General features: G+C 42.2%; 1 protein-coding gene across 2 annotated transcripts in view; it reads right to left on the bottom strand.

Annotated features, from left to right (window-relative positions):
• The window catches only part of KIF3A (kinesin family member 3A), a 133,693-nt gene that overhangs the window by 29,454 nt on the left and 79,225 nt on the right, over window positions 1-25,014 (bottom strand). The window contains exon 10 of one of the 2 annotated variants that reach the window (XM_077473230.1): window positions 15,677-15,742. The exons of the other annotated variant lie outside the window; for it this stretch is intronic. Within the exon in view, the coding sequence (XP_077329356.1) occupies window positions 15,677-15,742 (66 nt within the window). The remainder of the gene's footprint in view (window positions 1-15,676; window positions 15,743-25,014) is intronic. 2 annotated transcript variants of the gene reach the window in all.

Below are 25,014 nucleotides of genomic sequence, written 5' to 3'. Positions count from 1 at the left end.
TGAAATCTGAGCAATCGCCTCCAAATAGATTTTGACTGCTCTCACTACATCCAGAGAATGTAGTGACCTTTCTTCTGTAGAACAGGGTTCTGAAAAAAATGAAGGTAGAAGAATATCCTGGTTTAGATGAAAACCTGAAACCAAAAAAACTAGGATGAGGATGCAATACTACTCTATCCTTGTGAATGTTTAAATATGTTTCTTTACAAGAAAGAGCAGCCAATTCTGATACCCTTCTCGTAGAAGATATGGCTATCAGAAAAACTAGCTTCCTTGTCAACAGGACCAAGGGAATATGTTGTATCAGCTCAAAAGGCTGTTTCTGTAATGCCGACAGAACTAAATTCAAGTTACAAGGGTTCAGGGGTGCTCTAACTGGTGGATTAAGCTGTGTTTCCCCCTGTACAAAGCTTCGGACCAAAGAATGCGAAGTGGTCGTTGAAACAAAATCGATAAAGCCGAGACTTGGCCTTTGATGGTACACAAAGCCAGCGTCATCTCTAACCCCATTTGCAGAAAGGCAAGGATTCTACCAATGACATACTTTCTGGGATTCCAACCCCTGGATTCACACCAGGATACATATGCCTTACAGACTCTATAATAAATGACTCTGGAAGCTGGCTTCCTTGCATTAATCAAGGTAGATATCATGGAGCCTGAAAGCCCACGATTCTTCAGAATGGGGTTTCGGTAGCCAAACAGTTACATTTAGCATTAGTAAGGTAGGATGGAATACTGGTCCCTGCGACAGCAGGTCTGGATGTGGTGGTAGGGTCCATGGGGCCCCTACTGCCATCTTTACGATCTCTGCATACCAAGATCTTCTGGGTCATGCTGGGGCCACAAGAATCACCGACTTCGAATAGGAGGGAACGCATAAATCAGTGAGAACTGATCCCATGGGGTCACCAACACATCTGTTCCATATGCGAGTGGATCCCTTGTTCTCAACACACAGTTGTCAACTCTGTTGTTACACCTGGGACCCAAACAGATATTTGTCCGGGATCCCCCATCTTTGGCACATAGCCCGGAAGATGTCAGGGAGAAGAGACCATTCCATCTGAAACAACTGCTGGCAACTTAAGTAGTCCGCCTGCCTTCTGGACCATTTCCCTTGGACAGTCGCCTCTTCCAGGATTGCTCCCCAACCCGAAAGGCTGGCATCAGTTGGTACCACCTTCCAAGTAACTGATAAGGATTTCACCATCCGCAGATTCTCGGGTATCAACCACCAACTGAGGCTCTGGCACTTTTGGCGACAAACGCATCGGAAAATCTAGTGCCTGAACCTTCTTGTTCCAGGCAGACAGGGTACTGTTTTGCAGCAGTTTGAATGAAACTAAGCATAGGGAACCGCTTCGAATGAAGCCACCATCTTTCCCAACAACCTCATGCAAAGGCGAATAGAAGGACCATTCTTCGCCCTGACCACCTGAACCAGCTCCTTTATGGCGCTGATCTTTGCCTGGGGTAAAAACACCGTCTTTTGTGCTGTATCTATATCCAGACCCAAGTACTCTAGTCTTCTTACTGGCTTTAAAGAACCTAGGTATTCCAGCTAGTTGACTGTGGTGACCATGCTTTGGACTAAGCGGGCTACCGACCGGTCTATCAAGAGCAGGTCGTCTAGGTATGCTATAATTGTTATACCTTGAGTCTTTAATCTGACCAGAGGAAGGGCCAAAAGTTTTGTAAACACCCGAGCTACAAACTGAAAATGACGTTTTTCCACCTTGAAACGCATATATTTCTGATTAGCGGTGAAAATAGGTACACGCAGGTATGCATCTGATGTCGACTGATGCCAGAAATTCTCCTCCTTGTAAGATGGAGACTACTGATTGGATTGATTCGATGCGAAAAGAGCAAATTTTCAGAAATCATTTCAGAGCTTTGAGATCTAGAATGGGTCTCACATCTCCATTTGGTTTTGGGACTGTGAAAAGGTTTGAATAAAACCCCAACCCCTGCTCTTCCATGGGGACCTTCATGATCAATTTTTGAGACAAAAGTCGGTCTAACGCTTGAAGGAGAGACTTCTTTTTCTCTGGATCTTTGGGAACATTTGACCTACAGAAACGAGGAGGCGGGAATTCTCGGAACTCTAGTTTGTAACCTAGAGCTATTGTGGAGACCATCCATCTGTCTTCCCCTCACTCGAGCGAGCGGGGGCACCCTTTCGTAAAAGAGGCTTTAGCCTTCTGTCTTGTAGGTTTTCTCCCCCAGGACTTTTTTCCCCTGGGGTTGACAGTGGAGGCCGTCGCAACTGCATGGAGGTTGATGTCTCTGGCACTGGAGAAAGTGCCCGTTTAATTGAGAGATGTTTACTCCTTTTCTTAACCGGTAAAAGGGTACTTTTCCCACTTGATATCTTCTGGATATATTTTTTCGAAATCATCCCCAAACAGCCTTTCAACGCAGAAAGGAAAACCAGCCAGGAGCTTTTTGCACTGCGCTTCAGCTGACCAATTTTTCGACCATAAGATTCTACGCATATGCACCAACTCAAGCGTAAGGCGAGAGTTCTGAAGAATAGAATCTCTGATTGCGTCAATTGCAAAACACAAAGCCCCTGGAAGCTCAGCGAAATCCTGGGCTTGCTGTTCAGGATAACACTTGAGCACCTGTTTCAAGTGGTCTCTCAAGGATTGACACGCCCCAACTGCTGCCACTGCAGGTTGAGCTACTGAACCTGTCAAAAGAAAAAATGTTTTTTAACAGGAATTCCAACTTTTTTTTATCGGTTGGATCCCCTAAGGAGCCTCGTCGACAGGACAAGTCAAACTTTTATTTATAGAGGATATAGCAGCGTGAATTGCTGGTATACCCCACATCTTTGTAAATTTTTCCTCCATAGGATAAAATGTTGAAAACTTTTTAGGAGGGAAAAAGTGCTTATCTGGGTGATCCCGCTCAGAATTCCCGCAATGAATGGACAGGAAAGGCACGCAAAACTTGAGGAGGCTTTAGTGAACCCAAACAAGAAGTGGGCTTTTAAACCGACTCAGATTGGTCCCCTGAGGGAGAATCCTCTTCCCTCTCCAACTGTTCCTCTGTTTGAGGGTCCTGGGTGGTAGAAGGGGGCCTAATGCGTTTTCTTCCACTCTGTGAAGATGAAATTAAAGCTGCTAATCTTTCCTCCAATCCAATCATGGCTGAGGAGAAAACCTAATATATACAGGGGCTGAAATGCTGGAAGCAGTTGCAACCCCTGACAACTCCGATGGCTCACTCTGGCCAGCCTCCCTAGGCCTTTCAGGGGGTGGCATTGCAGAGGGAGGGTCCTCAGAGCCTGAGGGAGATCCCTTTGAGCCCCTGTTTTTTGGGGTACCTCCCCTTCTGCCCATAGTGCTAAGCACAAATGCAGAGGTACTACCAGAAAATGCACCCACTGCTGAGCAAATAGTCCAGCAACTGCCACTGCTATCAAGGCTCAGCCTGATGCCTGAAGTAAACGTGTCCTGGGAATGCCTGTGTCACCAACACTCACATGTCCCCGTCTGCTCTGTGTTCCTCCATCAGCTGAATGCACCTGCAAAAAGGTGTACTTATAGCATATACAGCCCCTGCATTGTGAACATTGAAGCACGTTGACGCTAAGCTATGCCCTACCCCCTCACCTTTTAAAAAGAAAAAAATAATAATAATTTTTCCTGTGTGAGCAGGGCCCCGATCTGACTGGATCGGCATGCAGGGGAGGGCTGGGGTGGAGGAGAGCTGCTGGAAGAATTCCGCCGTACTATGTCGGTGGCACGCCGCCCCCTTGCCTCCTGGAGAGAAATACTAGTCCAGGTGGGAAATGTCTAAAAGAAAAGCCCCCCTTTCCAACATCTTACCTGAGGCTTGGGCTGGAGGAAGCGTGTAGCTTGTAATGAAACAGAGAGACTGACCAGCGTGGAACAGGTACGTGCTCTCGACAGCCCCCGGTGGCAACTTTAGGCAGGACAACATTTTACTTAAAGGAAAAAAACCCATAAAGGATTAGAAAATTCCTTAGGAATCTCCACTTTCCTTATCCAGCTGCAGGGTTTTATGGTAAACCAGACAGATCCAATCTTCACAACTCACGGTGGGCTCCGTTTAAGAAACCTTCAGGGACTGGGGCCCCTTTTTATCAGGGGATCCACACCTCTGGATCTGTAAAGCACTCCGCCAGGAAATATGGCTGAAAAAAAGCAAGCACTGGATCCCAGGGTCCAGCCCTCTAAAAAGAGTTACAGGCAAAACCTTGTTTTTTCCAACATGAGGCCCGAGTACCATTCAATTCAGCCTAAAAAGACACTTTAAATGGACCCAGTGGAGCTCACCATAGCACATCTTTACTCTTGACCAACACATAAGACACTGGCAAAAAAAGGAGGTACTCCCAGTAAGGGGAGGGGTTATACAGGGAGCTAAAATTCCTGTCTAGGGTGTGCCAGTGTCAATCACCTAAAGGTGCCTATATAACCCATACAGTAATTACTGTGGCTCTGTGTCCTGTGATGTACGATAAAGAAACCCCTTTGTGTCAACTTGTGTGCATGTTATCAGCCCAAAATAACCAAGGTATGTAAATTTTTGATTAGGGTCATTTGGTAGTTTCTCTTGTGACTATGATTTAAAAAGAGTAAACACAGTTGATTGAAAATAAATGGCTTCAGTCAAATACTAACCATGAGTGAAAAACGTTTTTGTGTTATCATTCATATTCTCTGAAAAATGGCTAAGAAAATCATTCTGCCAGGGTATATAAACTTATGAGCACAACTGTAGATTGACCATTTTGATAACTTGGAACAAATTTGGTTAGTTGAAATTCAGTTACATGTTAGCATGCCAGCATTCATTTAATAGTGTATATAGTAAGAAAACTCCAACTTTTATTATGCAGATAGTCACAGCAACCTCAATACACACTTTGGAGAAGCACTTGCCTTAAAGGCCTAAATCAATGTGAACTAGGCAGATCAGTACCTGCAACAGACCACCATATAACTTAGAAAGACTGAGCTCAAACCCATCACACCAACCTGCTGGTTCTTGCGTTATCAAGCAGTAGCAATTAAATCACAGGTGAGCAGCAGTGAAGAGAGAAAAAAACATGGAAGTTATGTTACTCTTACAAAAAACGTAAACCTGATCACTGGCGGATTTAGATGAATTAGCCTGAGACTTTGGGAAACTGAAGAAGCAAGGTAATATTTTAAATTAAAGGAGTGTATTTATGTAAAAAAAAAAAAAAAATCAAGCAATTTTCCCAGTAATCATGCAGATGGGGCAACAAAAAACAATATTGTTAGGTTATTTCCTGTGCTGGTTTAATAATTAGAGATTTCTATGATACTTTGTGCCTGCTAGCGGCCAAATGCAGTGTATTCTATTTTAAAGTGGAACTATAGGCAAAACCAATATTTTTTTTTTATTTTACCCCTGCCAGGCTTTTTTTTTTCCATCTGTGTCACATTGTGGAGATTTTCCTTCACTTCCTGTCCTATAGCCAAACAGGAAGTGAGAGGAAATCCCTACAAATTAAGGGGATCCCTTGGGGACCCACAGATACCAGAACTAGTGTCCATATTAGATGATTTCCCTCCTCTCTTAGGTTTCTGGAGACAACCCAAAATTTGGGATTTTATTTTTATTCCACTTTCAGGACAAAGAGAAAGGGTGACTCGCCCTTACAGAGGGCACATACAGAAATACAAGAAAGCTGACAGGGGTTTTAATCTGTCTCCACTCTATCCAAAATGAATAAAAAAAAAAAAAATAGGATTTTTAAAACAGCTTACCTGTAAAATCCTTTTCTTTGATGTACATCAGGGGACACAGCGCCATAGTAATAACTATGTGGGTTATATCAGACCATCAGGTGCTGGACACTGGCACGCCCCTTAAGGCGTGAACTTCCCCCATATAACCCCTCACATTACTGGGAGTTCTCAGTTTTGTAGCCAAGCAATCAAAGTGTATAAGAAGAAGAAGAAGGGAGGAAACTCTGTGTCCCCTGATGTACATAAAAGAAAAGGATTTTACAGGTAAGCCGTTTTAAAAATCCCATTTTTTTTTTCTTACATCAGGGGACACAGCGCCATAGTAATAACTATGTGGGATGTCCCATAGCAATGGTAACTGAAGGGGGGGGGGGGGGAGACAGAATCAAGGAAACAGGAGGCCAGAGGACTCATACTGCAGCCTGCAGTATACACTGTGCCCAAAGGCAATCTCCTCATGACCTTTAATATCGATTTGAAAAAAAAAAAAAAAAAAAAAATCGGATAAACTTCTGAATCAAAGACCAATGTTGTGGTTTTACAGATCTGAGCCATAGAGGCCTGACGATGCACCAATCGCCCTGGATGAGTGTGCTCCGAATATGAGAAGGAAGAATCTTCTTCTTTAAGCTGAAGCTTGATTAACCACCTGACAAATCTATTTGGAAGTTAGTGGATCTTGACGCTGCCTGTCCATATTTTGGACCCTCTGGCAGTACAAACAAAACCTGTGTTTTGCGAACCTGAGCGGTTACCCTTAAATGGATTCTTCTCGCTCTTACTACATCAAGAGACTGTAGGACTTTCTCTTCGCCAGATTAAGGCTTGATAAGGTTGATAAGCAAGGTCCTCCTAACCTGGACCATCTTCCCTGGACAGAATCTTCTTCCAGGGCTGGTCCCCAGCCTAGAAGGCTGGCATCTGTTAACACCTTGCAGAACAGAGATTTTCCCTCCTGCTGGACAACAACCACCAGTTTAGGCTCTGACCTATGTCGGGAGCTAAGCGTATTGGAAACAAACAAGGCCTGAATCCTCTATTCCAGACCAACAGGATGGTGTCTTGAAGCAGTCTTTGAATAAAACTGCGCGTAAGGGACGGCCTTGAAGGAGGGCACCATTTCCCCTAAAAATCTCCTGCAGCCAAAATTAAGGAATTTTTCTTCCTGATAAGTTGAATTAGTCCTACAATGGAACTGATTCATGTCTGGGGTAAGAATACCTTCTTCTGTATGGTATCTATAACCAGCCCCCAAGTAACCTCCTTGATGATTTTAAGGAGAATCTTCCTAGGCTGAGAATCCAACCTAGAGATTTCAGCTTTCTACAGCCGAGATCCGACTCAGGTTTTAGACCTGAGACTGAATGATCTATTCAAAGTAGATCTTCTAATAGGCTAGGACCGCTATGCCTTGAGCCTTTAACCTGGCTAAAGGAGGTGCCAGAATCCTTCAGAACACTCGCTAAGCCGAATGGCAGTGCCACGATTGATAAAAAAAATAATTTTATATATATTTTATATAGCAGAGATTTCTGGTAAGCGGGAAACTTTTGCACATGGAGATATGCAACTCCCCTCCTTGCAGGATGGACACAGCCGATCGAATTATGAAAGGATCGGATGTTTAAGTGCCGATTCAGATCTTCGAGATCTACAATGGGTATTACCTCTCTGCTTGGCTCTGGGGCCTTAAAAGGTTTGAGCAAAAAAACCCTGTTCCACTAAGGGAATCTCTGATTTCACCAACTGGGATAACAGCTGATCCAGTGACCAGAAAGAGACACCTCTCTTTTTCTCCTTTTTTTTTTGGAACCTCAGGAGCATTCCCTTAGACAATGGCGAAAAAACTGAGGTTCACGCTTTAAGGGGCATGCCAGTGTCCAGCATCGGGTGGTCCGATATAACCCACATAGTTATTACTATGGCGCTGTGTCCCCTGATGTAAGAAAAGAAAAAAAGTTTTGCCTTTAGTTATACTTTAACATTTAGTTTTTGCCCCATTCACACCGATGCCTTTCTATGGGCAAATTGCAATGCATTTTTTTTTTTTTTTATAAATACATGCCTTAATGTTTAAAATCCCATTCATTTTTGGCATCATGTAGATTACATAAGCAACATGCAGCCTTAACAGGAACTGTACTAAAGTAGTGCCAGTTCTTAAGTGCATTATCACTGTGCTAATAACCAATTACAATTCAACCTGTTGCAGCCAGACTGGTACACATTGAATTAGAATTCAGTACAATGAGTTACTGAGATAAAGAACAAGAATACTTTGTGATGATAACAACAACTGGGCACCCCAAAAACTGACTGAGAACACAGGTATGACATCTTTTAAATAACAGGGCAGCTGTGAGCCCCCCTAACTTGAGTAAACAGTTTGCTAAGGCAGGCCACAGACAGTGCAAATTTTTTTCCTGCAATGGCGGGTTGTAGGAAAGATATTTGCACTATTCCCACATCAGTACAGTCAGTGTTGACAAGGGAATCCCTCATGCCAAGCCATTGTCTGCTCCCGGCCGGGAGAAGACAGTGATTATTGCTAGCGGCTGTGACAGCTGCTAGCAATAATGGCTACTGAATCCAGCAGGCTGGTTGTACCTGGTACATTCAGCCTGCCCACACAATCTTGGCTGATTACTGGCGAACCGTCTATGGCCCGGCCTAAGAGTCTGGACACGTCGGAGCAGAAACCATTTTGCTGGCCATTACTTAGCAGATAACTAACAAACAAGGATTTGCTAAAGCTGTAAATAACAAACTGAATGTTTTATCAGAAAGTCTGTAATGGGTCACTGCAGTGTCAGAGCTTGCTTATCATACTCAATGTCTGTTAACAATAAACATCTGCCAGGATTATGAGCACTTCCCACAGTAATTCGCCAATAAAACAAAACCATTTTAGTTTTGCCACACTCTGAACCTCAGGGTATTTAAGGCCTGAAGTCCAGCAGAGTTACACACCCAAGCATTGTTTTTCTTTCTTAGAACTGTATATGGTAATATTCTAAGATTGTAAGGTTTGCTGACACAGAGAAGTCCAAATGAGCTGCCAGCACACACCCATAGATTTAGGACTCCTGTAACTTGCTCTTTTCACTACTATTAAAAGCTAAGTCTGTGGTCACTGGGTGCGACTCCTCGCTTGAATCTATGTATGTAAGGACCTCCCCCATATGTATCGATACCCATGAATAAAGCTTCTTCCTTGCTCCGGGACCAGGAGTCTTGATTGATCCAAGGTGACCAGGAGATAGTAGGTCATATGGTTTTCAGTGGCATAGTTCAAACCAGTGCTTACAGTTCCATGGCGTTCCAGTAAAAAAAAAAAAAAAGTAGAACAAGTTGCATTTTACCTGCACTGAACTGTACGGGAATGCTGTAAAAACGCATCAAAAACGCACTGGAACACACATGTCCTTAAAAAAGCACTGGACTGTACCAAAAACGAATCAAAAACGCACCAAAAATGCACATTCAGAAAAGCATCTGGAAGGCACCCGGACTGCGTTTCTATGGTGTGAACTGGCTTTCTCTCATGCACTTTAAAAACTGTGTAACTGAGGCTCTTAGTCATTGTTGTGTCACATGAGAGTGTCAATGTTAAGACTATATGTATGTTTAAAGCTGAACTCCAGCAATTACAGTGCCTTGCGAAAGTATTCGGCCCCCTTGAACTTTTCAACCTTTTGCCACATTTCAGGCTTCAAACATAAAGATATAAAATTTAAATTTTTTGTGAAGAATCACCAACAAGTGGGACACAATTGTGAAGTGGAACGAAATCTATTGGATATTTTAAACTTTTTTAGCAAATAAAAAACTGAAAAGTGGTGCGTGCAAAATTATTCGGCCCCCTTTCCTTTCAGTGCAGCAAACTCACTCCAGAAGTTCAGCGAGGACCTCTGAATGATCCAATGTTGTCCTAAATGACTGATGGTGATAAATAGAATCCCCCTGTGTGTAATCAAGTCTCTGTATAAATGCACCTGCTCTGTGATAGTCTCAGGGTTCTGTTGAAAGCGCAGAGAGCATCATGAAGACCAAGGAACACACCAGGCAGGTCCGTAATACTGTTGTGGAGAAGTTTAAAGCCGGAATTGGATACAAAAAGATTTCCCAAGCTTTAAACATCCCACGGAGCACTGTGCAAGCGATCATTTTGAAATGGAAGGAGTATCAGACCACTGCAAATCTACCAAGACCTGGCCGTCCCTCTAAACTTTCAGCTCAGACAAGGAGAAGACTGATCAGAGATGCAGCCAAGAGGCCCATGATCACTCTGGATGAACTGCAGAGAACTACAGCTGAGGTGGGAGAGTCTGTCCATAGGACAACAATCAGTCGTACACTGCACAAATCTGGCCTTTATGGAAGAGTGGCAAGAAGAAAGCCATTTCTCAAAGATATCCATAAAAAGTCTCATCTAAAGTTTGCCACAAGCCACATGGGAGACACACCAAACATGTGGAAGAAGGTGCTCTGGTCAGATGAAACCAAAATCGAACTTTTTGCCCACAATGCAAAACTATATGTTTGGCGTAAAAGCAACACAGCTCATCACCCTCAACACACCATCCCCACTGTCAAACATGGTGGTGGCAGCATCATGGTTTGGGCCTGCTTTTCTTCAGTAGGGACAGAGAAGATGGTTAAAATTGAGGGGAAGATGGATGCAGCCAAATACAGGACCATTCTGGATGAAAACCTGTTGGAGTCTGCAAAAGACCTGAAACTGGGGCGGAGATTTATCTTCCAACAAGACAATGATCCCAAACATACAGCAAAATCTACAAAGGAATGGTTCACAAATAAACGTATCCAGGTGTTAGAATGGCCAAGTCAAAGTCCAGACCTAAATCCAATCGAGAATCTGTGGAAAGAGCTGAAAACTGCTGTTCACAAACGCTCTCCATCCAACCTCACTGAGCTCGAGCTGTTTTGCAAGGAAGAATGGGCAAGAATTTCAGTCTCTCGATGTGCAAAACTGATAGAGACATACCCCAAGCGACTTGCAGCTGTAATCGCAGCAAAAGGTGGCTCTACAAAGTATTAACGCAAGGGGGGGCCGAATAATTTTGCACGCCCCACCTTTTCATTTTTTTATTAGTTAAAAAAGTTGCAAAAATCCAATAGATTTCATTCCACTTCACAATTGTGTGCCACTTGTTGGTGATTCTTCACAAAAAATTAAAATTTTATATCTTTATGTTTGAAGCCTGAAATGTAGCAAAAGGTTGAAAAGTTCAAGGGGGCTGAATACTTTCGCAAGGCACTGTATTTATATTGCACACCTATTTTGGAGCTCGACACATTGGAAGTAAGGGATGGAAAACACTGTAGTAGTTGGTGTTACTGCAGCTTTGGCCGCAATACTCCGGGTCCTGCTCAGGCTCCCCACTGCATACTGACCACATGGAGTCACTCACTTGGCAACACCATTATTCATTGAACTCTTTGTATTTTTATTTTTTATGAATACAGGGTGTTCTCTGATTGGACAAGGTGATCATCATGACATTACGACCCCTCTTCTCCACCTCGCCCAGTGAATGGTGACACTGCCACATGAGCAAACCTCTGTGCTCAGTGTGCAATGGGGCAGCCATTTGCACAGAACCTAGAAGATCTTGGATAGCAATGTAGTAGCCAATGCTGTATCTTGGCCTAGGCCAACAAGGCCCAAGCCTAGGGCAGCACTTAGCAGGGGGGGTAGCACGAAAATGGTCCCCGCAGGCTTGTGCTACATTTTTAGTGCAGGGCCAGTCTTATGTGGGCGAACTGGGCCAGGAGGCAAATCGGTCTGGCATCCCCATAGAGCGGCCGCATTGCTTCCGGTATTATCATAACGACAGGGCCGCCATCAGGGGAGGACAGGCCATTCATATGTAGGGGGCCCGGTGGACCCCAACCAACGAGTTGTGCAGACGGTCAAGCTTTGACTGTCCTATCAGCACAGCTGACCTCTCACCTGAGTTCTCATCTACAGAGAGACAGATTCCATAACAGGAGGCTGTAGGGGAAAGTCAGCCAACAGGCACGGGCCAGTAGAGTGAAGGGGGAGGAGCTCTCCACTGTGTGAGGAGATCCTATGTCAGGGGAGGTGCAGTGGAGACATGTGGAGGGAGCCAGGCAGGCTGTAAGTACCAAGGCTGAAAGGAAAACCACACCAGTTGAGTGGAAATTGCAGGACAACTACTTAGCTGCCATGGGGCTTTTAATCTGGGTAGAGGGATGATCACAATCTTTATATATATTATATATATATATGTATATGTATGTATATTTATATATATATATATATATATATTTTTATATATATATATATATATATATATATATATATATACACCCCGAGGGCTTTCGATGCATATGGCAGTTAAATATTAGGAAATCTTATTTTATTTGCTTTTGGCAGAGGAGTTACTATGCAGTATATTATAGTGACTCACCATAGAAATCAGTTACTGGTAATCTATATAGGAGGTAGATGTTGATGTTTATGCAGTAGCTGACTAGATTATATAGCATAGGGTACCCGGGCCCCAGGGTAGAAGGAAAGCTACACTGTTTGGGTGAAACTTGTATGGCACTTACCTAGCTGCTAAAGGGCTTTTAATCTAGGGATGGTGCAGACATAAGGGACACTGACATGGTCACCTATACCTGGCAGGTAGGTTTAATCTGTATGGTGGGGAGAGCAGAGGAGTGCTTAGTTACTGTGTCTTCAGTGAGGCTTACATGCTGCTCCATTTCAGACACTCGGGAGTGGAGTTTATCAATGTCTTGTCTCATGAGACCCATCTCAAGCTGCACCGCCTCAATCTTAGTGGTGAGTGTGGCTTGACAAGTGGCTATCGCTGACATTATGTCTGCCACAAAGCTTGGTGGGGGGAGAGGTGCCCTCCAGCGGGTCCAGCTGCGACTCCATCTTACTCTTCCATGTGCTGCGGGGTTCCACGTGGGCTGCAGGAGATGGGATTTGATCGGTGGGAATCTGAGATGCTTTCCTCTACCAGGGGTTCCCTTGGAGGACCGGTGTCTCATCTGGATAGAATCCACTCGCAGCCAGGTAGAATATCGCCCAGGAGAAGGATAATAGCAGGGTCAGCCAGCAGAGCTCCGGAATATGCAGCCGCTCAGGTTGCCATCTTGGACACGCCCCCTGGCAGGTAGTTAGTAGGACTCTCCTGCAATCCTTTGCTTGTGTAAGTTTACATATTAAGGAACTTAACTCTTAACTTTATTTCTGTTGATTGCTAAAGAGAAAAAAAACGGATGGATTTATTTCTTCCTGCCCCCAGTTCTTCCTTTGCTCAATGCCTGGACCACATACCTTCATAATTGTGCTGTTTTCAGCTGCACCACTGGCATGGTTATATCCTCTTACTCCTCACAATAAATTTAGCAGAAATGTATGCTTAAAGTAGAACTATAGACAACACACTTTTCATTTTGGATAGAGTAAGGGAGGGTTATCACCCGTCAGTGCACTTTTTGCCATCCCTGTCCCATTACAGAGATTTACATTCATTTCCTGCTCCACAACCAAACAGGAAGTGAGAAGAAATGTCTGAAAAGTAAGGGAATCCATTGCCTTGACAGGAGGGGGTGGGGTCATATTTAAATTAGGGAGTGCACGAGTTTAGTCAAGCCTAGGGCAGCACAAAACCTAAATACATCACTGGTAGTAGTGCCTACTAATACAGTGATTTTCAGCTCCCCCAGCAATCCACCAGGTATGTGAAATGCATACTTACATTGTGCCAAGCTAGAACAATGTAAATAAACAATGCAAATAATTCCTGGAGTTCAGGTTTAAGGTCTCTTGTTCACAGTTATAGAAGAAGCATGTTGCAAGGTATAAGATGACCTCCTAAAAGGTCATCTACAAAATGGACCTAAAGAGTATGGGCTAGTTTTATATTTATATATTCTTCCATTTTGTGAACTGTGAAATACTACAGTCTTTAAAGTTGAACTTTACGTTTTCTAACATTGAAATTATTGCTGGACCAAACAAAGGCCATGCATATTTCTTAATCTTTCAATTTCTGCTCCAAAACTCACTGCTTTATAACCCATCCCCCTAATACCACCTTCAAACTTACCTAATATCCCTTCTCGTCCTCCTCCAAAACCAAGCTACTTTCTTATTGCTTTTTTTAAGATCTCCTATAAAACTCAGCTACTCTTCTATCATCCAGTTAACACACCCTATGCATGGCCTTCCCCAAACCCAAGTCATACGTTGTCACCATCCTCACTCCGTTAGACTGGCCATACCTTGTACAATGTTCCTTTAGATTTATCAAAACCATATAATATGAGTTCAAACCTAAACACTTTAAATTTGTATGCAATCAGGCAGGTCCTTGCACTACATAGTTGAAGGTAAAGGAATTTGAACAAGAAAATTGTTTAATGTATGGCTAGCTTTAAGCAGTCATAGATGATTCAAATCCTGCTGAACCGGCCGACAGTCAAACCATGTTTGGGCAGGCTGAATGCACCCAAGTTGATCGATCTAAGCAGTCCCCAGTCGGAGAACACAGTGATTTTAACTAGCCGGGAGAACACAATGGCTCTGCGGGAGGGATTCCCCTCTCAATACTGTCTGTGTGGATGGGGGAATCAAGCGAATTTCGCTGTATTTAAGGCTGCCGTACTCCTTAGTCATTTATCATTCAACCTGTATTCTTTTCATCCAGTCATGCTTTGCAGAAGTTGAATTGCTGACTGATAAATGACCAGTAAAATTATATTAGAATAATATGTTAATCGTATGTTAATGTAGGTTTTACTTGCATATAAGCTGAGGTACAAGGAGAAAATGTGCAGTTACTTATATATTTACCAAGTTTATGAAGGAAAGAAGAGATTACGTAAGAAGGGCAATTGACTGTATTCAGAGGAGGGATAACAGAGGTATGGAGGAGAGGGGAAGGCATATTACGAGACAAGGGTTTAGACGAGGAGTACACCTGATAACCAGAAAATTTGGAAGAGGAATCTTCAAACGATGGATAATGAGAGGTTTTAAAGAATGATAAAAGGTTCTGAGAAACACAGTAATACATACATTTATAGGAGCTAATACCTAGATCAGCTTGTATTTAAGATTAGTATGTTTTATGATGCTTCTACATAGCCAGTGAAGTAAATAAATGAAGGTATACATTTGTTCAGCTGTATCTGCCTATTCTATAGGCTGGTTCTCTGGGCGCATCTGATATACTTGAGTGCTTTTTCCATAGAATTTTCTTGGTGATTGTTTTACGATGTATTTACCAGGTCTTTTCTCAAACCCCACCAAGCGTTGAAGTTTAGGACAAACATGCAGAATATGATAACACATGTGCATAACCAAGTTGTACACACATGCTGGGGCCAATTTAGACAGGTGCCAATTATGTTGTACCTACCAGCATGTCTTTGGAGTGTGGGAGGAGACCAGAGTACCCAGAGGTAACCCACGCAAACACAGAGAGAACATATAAACTCCAGGCAGACCGGGTCCTGGCCAAAATTCAAACCAAGGACCCCACTGCTGGAAGGCATAAGTGTTACCCACAGAGCCACTGTGATGCAAACCAATACATTCTGTTTCACAAAATATTTTACTGTAAATATAGAGCAGCAAGACCACAGACAAAAAAATGGTAAGTAAAATGTGCTTCTTCAAAAAAAAAAAAGAAGCTATTTAGGGCAGGGCATATGATCTGAGCGCATAATATTCCACAGCAGAGCATTTGCAAAGTGTCAGGATGTGAAAAAAACGAAACGCAGTAAAGATGAAAGCATGCATTGGGGTTTAATCATCCATATTGCTTCAATAGCAGGTAGCAGTGCAGCAACTGAATGGGGAACACAGAGCATGTTCAAGCATTAGCTCAGGAGCTGCCACTCACTAGGTAACTTCTTATCCACTGGTCTCTCTATCACTGTGGAGTCTGAGTTGCTACTGCTGCTACTGCCTGGAAAGAAAAAAAGATGGCCCCAAAAGACATAATGGAACATAATTCATGGCAAAACAAATGTCAGAGCAAATGTACACTGAAAACCTGATCATCATCTGCATGCATTTTACCAAAATGCACAGACTGGAACTAAACAAAGATCCACTTTACCTCTTTTTACTCATGCAAAACATTCATCCACAAAAAAAAAAAAACTGATAACGTGTGAGCAGGAGTTTGGCTTTTGGTAGTACATTTAACACTCCCCTCCTCCCAGAGTAACAATGCTGCTGTCTGCTGTGTCTCCATCCAGAGTTCATCCAAAGTGGGGGCAGTCTAATACAGGAGGCATGTTACTGGCCAGATCACCAGGTTAAAAGAGGGGAGAAAAGCCAAGAAAAGAAAACGGATTATCTAATCTAATGATTGTTAAGCTACAATATAATACATTTTTGGTTTAATACCGTTTTAACAATATCCCCAATGTCTCTTGCATTTTAAGAGCACCTCGAATCAAATAAAGAAAAACAAAATTTTACAAAAACGGTTAGGCCCCTTTCACACATGCGGACCATTCATTTCATCAGTTCAGTCACATGTTTTTTAAAGAAAAAAATGGATGAATTTACATCAGTTTCTTATCAGTTGCTCGTCAGTTTTTTTATCTGCCACCAATGCAAAAACGAACTGTACAGATGCGGATATAAATGGATGATCATCCATTTACATTAGTTTTTCCATGAAGATGCACTGATGTCCATCAACGGATAAAAGAAAAACAGACAAAAGGTCTGCACAAATTGCCCATAAATGGATTCAAATTCAGCTGGTTCAGCAGGGACCGGACAAACTTCAATCTATCTATGGCCGTTCCTGCAAGACAGATTGACTTCTGTCTAACAGGACTGTTGGACTGTTTCCCTGCAAGCTGCCTTTATTTTGCTCAGCAAGAGCAGGGAAGCCAGTGTATATGATGGGGCCACAATGCAGTGCACTGGGAACAAGATTAGAGATTTTATGGATACAGAAGAATGAGAAAGGAGAGCACTCACAATGCCACATCCGCAAATTGAAGGGGGAAAAGAAGGGTACTAAACAAGTAACCAAATGGTCAGACTTTTAAGGCATAGAAACAATGGAGAAGTAAAAAAAAAAAAATATTTATTGAAAAAAAAAATACATGGTATAATCACAGTGTTCAAAAAGATTAAAAATCATATAAGATGATACAACTTGTACAATGAGCCCTTGTGCGTCTACGCGTTTTGCCGTTAGGCTTCTTAGGGTGGACTAGGTCTCTGGTACAAATCTCCAATAGCCGGAAGGTTTACAATAATGTGGAAAGCTTCTAGCAGGTTGTGAAAAGGTAGACAGTGCGCAGCTGATTTAGTAAGTGAACTTTAAATCTTGCTACAGCTGGGGGCAGGTGTACATATTGTGTCAAAAAAGTAGTGATAACCACCGGAAAGATAACGCTGGAATATCCAAGATCCAATAGGGAAAAGCACTTAATGAAATTAAGCAGAGCTAGCGGCATGTAGTACAGCTCAGCTAGCATACAATGCCCAAAGAACGGAAGATATGGATGTTGAGACGGACGGGTATACCTTTGGAAGATAGCCTGGTGCTGTACACGTGTCCGTCTCAACATCCATACCTTCCCTTTATGGGCATTTGTTTCCATTCCTTTGGATAGAAGTAACAGGTGCATAAAATTTGTTCTTTGGGTGTCGGTGACACCTTCCCATCGTAACCCTATAAATGTACTCTTGATGAAAGCAAGAATTGGCCTTGCTGTAAAAAATTTCAATGATATGTACCTGTCAAACAGGTGCAGAAAAATTACTCTTTAGGTGTCAGTGGTGCCTTCCCACCGTAACCCTATAGAGGTGCTCTTGCGAAGGCAAAACAAAAATGTGCGATGATATGCATATGGTTGGTGTCTTTGCCATGTTTGATGTGCCCAAGACACAGTTTGCAGATAACAGTGCAATCTGCTGCAGATGTTCTGAAAAAGGCCCAGACAGCTAAACTTTGGGGAGTGGGCCGGGAGATAACAGCTGCAGAATGTGATGGAATAGGGTGGCTGCTCTCTACTCTTTGATGTCGGCCTCCTTGGGGTTGTGCCTCCTCACTTTCAGTTTCCTCCTCTGCTTTGGCACCCAAGTTCCATCAGTGACCTCATCATCAGCATCTCCATCATTACCACTGGAGACAACTTGGCAATACGCTCCAGCTTGAGGAACATGAATGCCAATTTGTCTACCAGTGTTCCTCTCTCTAGGCTCATATTCATGTTATCCTCAACCTCAGGACCAACATCTTAATCCAGTAATGGCTGGGCATCAAGGCGCAAGTGGCTGACGTTGTGGTCAAATAACTCAGCTGACCCCTCAATGGCTGATGTTGGGGCTATAGCAAGAATAGATGTGGACAAGGAGGCAGGTTTATCCACTCTGGTAACTGCAGGCGACTGTACATTTGCCTAAAATTTGCCAAATTTGTCATTTGTCAAAAATCTGATTGTGTGTAGAAGGCTTTAGAAAGAGGGTGGGAGTAGATTTAGACCCCTTTCACACTGAGGCGCTTTACAGTCGCTATAGCGCTAAAAATAGCACATGTAAATAACCTATCCTTTCACTCAAATGTGAAAGCCCGAGGGTATGTCACGCCATACTCCGAAAGCGTAGCGTATTTTGGGGTGTAATTTGTGGTATGCATACGTTGTGTGTGAGAAATAACCTGTTAATATGGCAATTTTGTGAAAAAAAATAAAGAAAGAATCTTAATTTTGCAAAGAATTGTTGGAAAAAATTACAACTTCAAAAAGCTCACCATGCCTCTTACTAAATACAGTAAAACCTTGGAATGAGAGTAACTTGGTTTGAAAGTGTTTTGCAAGACAAGCTATTTTTTTAAATAAATTTTAACTTGATAAACAAGCAATGTCTTGATAAGAGTAGCGTCATGTCACAACCAAGTATAAAAAGAGAAAAGAGGAGCCTCCAAGTGTAGCAGTATGGTTACATTTAACCATACAACATTTAGCAACTTACATGGTTGATGATTAAAACAGGCACATCTAAGTAAGCAGGCATCTGGGGTAAAGTTTTCCACAGTCATAGATCATCCTCCGCACCGCCATAGACTTCATCCTTTTCACTGTGCTCCACAAGCGTTTCAAGCCTCACTTCCAGATCATTCTATTGCAGGTTAATCTTCCCGGTCACGATTGCAGACTGACAACGGTGAGAGCAGGCAGTGTGGAGGATGGAGGTCTATGTGGACAGATTTACTCCAGATGTCTGCATACTTAGATGTGCCTCTTTTAATCAACTATGTGAATTGCTAAATGTTGCACTTTCATTAAATGTAACCATATTGCTACACTTGGAGGCACCTCTATGCTCTTTTATACTTTGTAGCTCCTACTGGATTTTGCTTATAATCCTCTTGTGAATGCTGCCTATTGTGGATGGACATTTTATGGTTACACATTGCTTAATCTATAAACTGAAGGACTTACGAATACATGATTGTAGAACCAATCATTTCAGTTTCCATTATTTCTTAAGGGGAAATTAGCTTTGATATATGAGTGCTTTGGATTACAAGAATATTTTTGGAATGAATTTTGCTTGCAATCCTAGTTATTACTGTACTTTGAAATATCTACTTTCCAAAAAAGGGGTCATTTGGGGAGTATTTGTACTTTCCTGGCTTGTTAGTGTCTCAAGAAATGAGATCCGGCCGTCAGCACATCAGGTGTACAGAAGCATCAAAAAAGATTTTATAGCATCAGGGCACCCACCATTTATTACCCAATAAAGGTTTAACCCCCTGATCACCCAGCGGGTGATATCAATTAGGTTTTAGGTTTTAGGTTCAGGGTCTGCGTCGCCCCAGGCAGCACTAGGTTAGTGCCAGTACTGCTAACACCCATGCGCAAAGCATACACCTCCCGTAGTGGTATAGTATCTGAACAGATCAATATCTGATCTGATCAGATCTATACTAGCGTCCCCAGCAGTTTAGGGTTCCAAAAAAACGCATTGTTAGCGGGATCAGACCAGATACCTGCTAGCACCTGCGTTTTGCCCCTCCGTCCAGCCCACCCAAGTGCAGTATCGATCGATCACTGTCACTTACAAAACACTAAACACATAACTGCAGCGTTCGCAGAGTCAGGCCTGATCCCTGCGATCGCTAACAGTTTTTTTGGTAGCATTTTATATTTAAATCCTGAAGATGGTGCTTGGTTTTCGGGGTCTCATACGCTGCTAGGCTTCCAAAAAGTCCCCCATATGTGGTATCCCTGTACTTGGGAGAAGCAGCAGAATTTATTTTGGGGTGTAATTTCACTTATGCCCATAGCATGTGTGAGCAATATATAATTTAGTGACAACTTTGTGCAAAAAAAACAAAAAAAAATTGTAATATTCCTGCAACTTGTGGCAAAATATAAAATATTTCATGGACTCAACATGCCTCTCAGTAAATAGCTTGGGGTGTCTACTTTCCAAAATGGGGTCATTTGGGGGGGTTTTGTGTTATTTTGGCATTGTATGGCCTTCGAAACTGTGATAGGTAGTGAGGAGTGAAATCAAAAATTTGCACCCTTAGAAATCCTGAAGGCAGTGATTGGTTTACGAGGTCCCGTACGCGGCTAGACTCCCAAAAAATTGCACATATGTGGTATCCCCGTACTCAGGCGAAGCAGCAGAATATATTTTGGGGTGCAATTCCACATTTAACTATGGCATGTGTGAGCAACATATCATTTAGTGACAACTTTTTGTAAACTTTTTTTTTTTTGTCATTATTCAATCACTTGGGACAAAAAAAATAAAATAAAATATTCAATGGGCTCAACATGCCCCTCAGCAATTTCCTTGGGGTGTCTACTTTCCAAAATTTGGGGGGGGGTTGTACTGCCCTGCCAATTTAGCACCTCAAGAAATGACATAGGCAGTCATAAATTAAAAGCTGTGTAAATTCCAGAAAATGAACTCTAGTTTGTAGATGCTATAACTTTTGCGCAAACCAATAAATATACGCTTATTGAATTTTTTTTTTACTAAAGACATGTGGCTGAATACATTTTGGCCTAAATGTATGACTAAAATTTAGTTCATTCGATTTTTCTTATAACAAAAAGTAGAAATTATCTTTTTTTTTTTTTTTATTTTCAGTCTTTTTCCTTTTATATCGTAAAAAATAAATAAATATCGCAGAGGCAATCAAATACCATCAAAAGAAAGCTCTATTTGTGGGAAGAAAAGGGCGCAAATTTCGTTTGGGTACAACATTGCATGACCGTGCAATTACCAGTTGAAGCAGTGTAGTGCGAAATTGTAAAAAGACCTCTGGTCCTTAGGCTAACAATTGGTTCGGGGCTTAAGTGGTTAACCACTACAATACAGGGCACTTTCGCCCCCTTCCTTCCCAGCCCAATTTTCAGATTTCAGCGTTCTTGCAATTTCAATGACAATTGCGCGGTCATGCTACGCTGTACTCAGAATAAATTTTTATTTTGTTTGCACAAATAGAGCTTTATTTTGGTGTTATTTATTAACGACTCAGTTTTTTATTTTTTGTGATATAAGAGAAAAAAGAGCAGAAATTTGGCAAAAAAAACTATATTTTCTTCTTTCTATTTTAAAAGAAATCCAATAAAATCTAATTTTGTCATAAATTTAAGCCAAAATATATTCTGCTACATGTCTTTGGTAAAAAAAAAATTGGTTAAGTGCATTATAATTGGTTTGTGTGATCACGGGCATATGTATGCAAATGATCATGTACATATGTGTGCAGGTGATCACGGACATATGTGTACAGATAATCATTGGGACATGTGATTTTAGTGGGACATATGTGTGTTTTTATTATTAGGGACACGTGTTTTTATTATGTGGGGACGTGTGTTTTGGGGACATTGTGTTTATACTGTGTGGTGTGTTGTGTGTTTTACACTAGACTGGTGATCAGTGAGTAAAAAGCTGTAAAAAACAGCTCATACTCACTGATCATCAGCCGGCTGCAGCGATCTGCTCTCCTCTCCTCAGCAATAACTTCCGTGTGAGGAGAGGAGGAGCCGATTGCCTAGCAACTGGCTGTTTGTTTACATCACATGTTGGCCGTGATTGGACACGGCCGTCATGTGATCAGGAGGGTCAATCACAGAGCCCTCCTGCAGATCCGAGATGTGCCCTGTCCGGGTGAAACCGGCGCATCAGGATCGCGCGCGATCCCCCTACTTCTGATGGACGTTCAGGAACGTCCACTCAGAAGTAGAGAGCTCCCACCCGGCCAATGTACATATACGGCCGTAAGTAGTTAAATACCACCAAAAGAAAGCTCTATTTGTGTGAAAAAAAAAGACAAAATTTTCATATGGGTAATATGGGTACAGTGTCGCATGACTGAGTAATTGTCATATAAAATGTGAGCGTGCTGAAAGCTGAAAATTGGTCTGGTTAGGAAGGAGGTTTAAGTGCCCAGTGGGCAAGTGGTTAACCACTTCAATACCAGGCACTTAACCCCCTACCTGCCCAAGGAAATTTTCAGCGCTGTCACTTTTTAAAATGTCAATTGCACGGTCATGCTACATTGTACCCAAACAATATTTTTTATCATTTTCTTCCCACAAAAATAGAGCTTTCTTTTGGTGGTATTTCATCACCTCTGCAGTTTTTCTTTTTTGATAAACAAATAAAAAAATAAAATCAAAAATTTGGAAAAAAGGGAGTTTCTTTGTTTCTGTTATAAAATTTTGTAAAAAAAAAAGTAAGTTTTCTCCTTCACTGATAACCTGCACTGATGGGCACTGATAAGGCAGCACCGATGAGGTGGCACCAATGGGATGGCATTGATATGCAGCACTAATGGGCACTCATAGGTGGCACTGGTGGGTGACACTGATGGGCACGGAAAGGCTGCACTCATTGAGTACTTCTGGGTGGCACTAATAGGCAGGACTGCTGGGCATTGATAGATTGCACTGATGGGCACTGATTGGCAGCTGCCTGGTGGTCTAAGGTGGCATACCTGGTGGTCCTGGGCGGGCATCCGCAGGGGGCTGCACTGATAAACAATCAGCACAGACCCCTCTGACAGGAAAGACACCGATTGGCTCTCCTCTACTCACGTCTGTCAGACGCGAGTAAGGAAAAGGCGATAAACGGCTCTGTTTACATTGTGATTGGACACGGCTGATCACGTGGTAAAGAGCCTCCGTCAGAGGCTCTTTACTGAGTTTGGTGATGCGTCCAGCACCAATCACCGTGGCTTATCCTGCTACTAGATTAGTTAATAGATAGGAATGTATATTATATTTACTTGTTTTAAATGATTTTGTTTTCCATTTTGTTAGTTACCTCTCCGGTTTCTTGCCCAGGCAAATGATGTCATACATCCCAGGTGTCTTCTGGAAGGGAGGAGGGATTCCTCAGTTAAGCACACCCTCTAGCTTGTATGCAGATGGATTCCAGGAAGTCAATGCTACATGAATCATCTGCCCTTACTCAAGGTGGACAAGTCCAGAAATGCTAAGAGGTGTTTTTTAAAGTGATTTCTCAGTAAAATAAAGCATGGAGACATGGATGAATGGGGGAATGTGATTTGAATAATAAAAAGGGAATTAACACAGTGCACCCTCTTACCTTGTGCTGCTGTTGGGAAGAACCTAGGGACAGAGCTGAGAAGCAGAAATTGCAAGGGTCTGGAAGAGGATCAGAGGAGGACTGGAGATAGCTGCCGGAGTCTTATGAATGCTGAGCTCAGGGGAGGTGGAAACACTGGGGTGCTGCAGCTGCACAGGGAGGCGCAGGATCTGTAAGAGTTGTTCTGTCTTCTCTGCTGTTGAGACGGGGGGCAGAGAGCAGAGAAAGGACTTTCTGCAGCTGTATGGAGAAGCGCAGGATCTGGAAGAGGAGTTCTGTCCTCTTCTCTGCTGCTAACTACTGGAGACAAGGTGGGGGTGGAAACGAGGGGGGGGGGTGCTGAATCTGTAGGAGAGGTGTGAGGGCCATATGGAATGGCCTGGAGGGCCAGATTCGGCTCGCAGGCCTTGCGTTTGACACATATGCCATAGATGATCAAACCCTTCGGGTCGCAATTGTGGAAATCATGGAAATGTCTTGAGACACTGTGCTTACTGAATCCTTTTTTTATATTGTTACTATGCAATAAGCAGTGTCTCAAGACTTTCTGCGATTTCTCCATTAAAACCTGAAGAGATCGATCTTCTATGGGATAGATAAAATTACCAGTAATTGGAGGGGTTCCAATCTCAAAAAAGCAATATCACAAAATGAAACCTGGTAGATAAAGGAACGCAATACTTTAGTGACGGATGGTTTGAGCACTGATATTGATTTAAATTGTTTTATCACAAAGTTTTAGTGATAATTTTGTTTGAAAGAGATTTTCATTTAATATATGGTATGTAATTTTTAGTATGTAGTATATATCATTTTTGTATTAAAATATTTATTATATTTAGTTTTATACAGGCAGTCCCCAAGTTACAAACAAGAAGGAAGTAAACCTGATTCATGAAATTTTACCTAAGCCCATCTATATCTGTAGTGTTTTCTTAACCACTTGCAGACCGGACCATTTTGCTGGTCAAAGACCAGACCACTTTTTGCGATTCGGCACTGCGTCGCTTTAACTGACAATTGCGCGGTCGTGCGATGTGGCTCCCAAACAAAATTGACGTCCTTTTTTTCCCACAAATAGAGCTTTCTTTTGGTGGTATTTGATCACCCCTGCGGTTTTTATTTTTTGCGCTATAAACAAAAATAGAGCGGCAATTTTGTAAAAAAACGCATTATTTTTTACTTTTTGTTATAATAAATATCCCCCAAAAATATATAAAAAAACATTTTTTTCCCTCAGTTTAGGCCGATACGTATTCTTCTATATATTTTTGGTAAAAAAAAAAAAAAAAAAAAAAAAATCGCAATAAGCGATTATTGATTGGTTTGCGCAAAAGTTATAGCGTTTACAAAATAGGGATAGTTTTATAGCATTTTTATTAATAATTTTTTGTTTTTTTATTTTTTACTAGTAATTGCGGCGATCAGCGATTTTTATTGTGACTGCGACATTGTGGGGGACCCATCGGACATTTTTGACACATTTTTGGGACCATTGTCATTTATACAGTAATCACTGCTATATAAATGCAGTGATTCCTGTGTAAATGACACTGGCAGTGAAGGGGTTAATCAGTGGGTGGCAGTGTAGGGGTTAAGTGTTCCTAGGGGTGTGTTACTAACTGT

This window comes from Lithobates pipiens, unplaced genomic scaffold (genome assembly GCF_037356315.1).
Source record: "Lithobates pipiens isolate NorthernLeopardFrog02 unplaced genomic scaffold, aLitPip1_a1.2 Scaffold_8, whole genome shotgun sequence".
Taxonomy (NCBI): Eukaryota; Metazoa; Chordata; class Amphibia; order Anura; family Ranidae; genus Lithobates; species Lithobates pipiens.
This window is presented reverse-complemented; position numbering and strand designations above follow the sequence as displayed.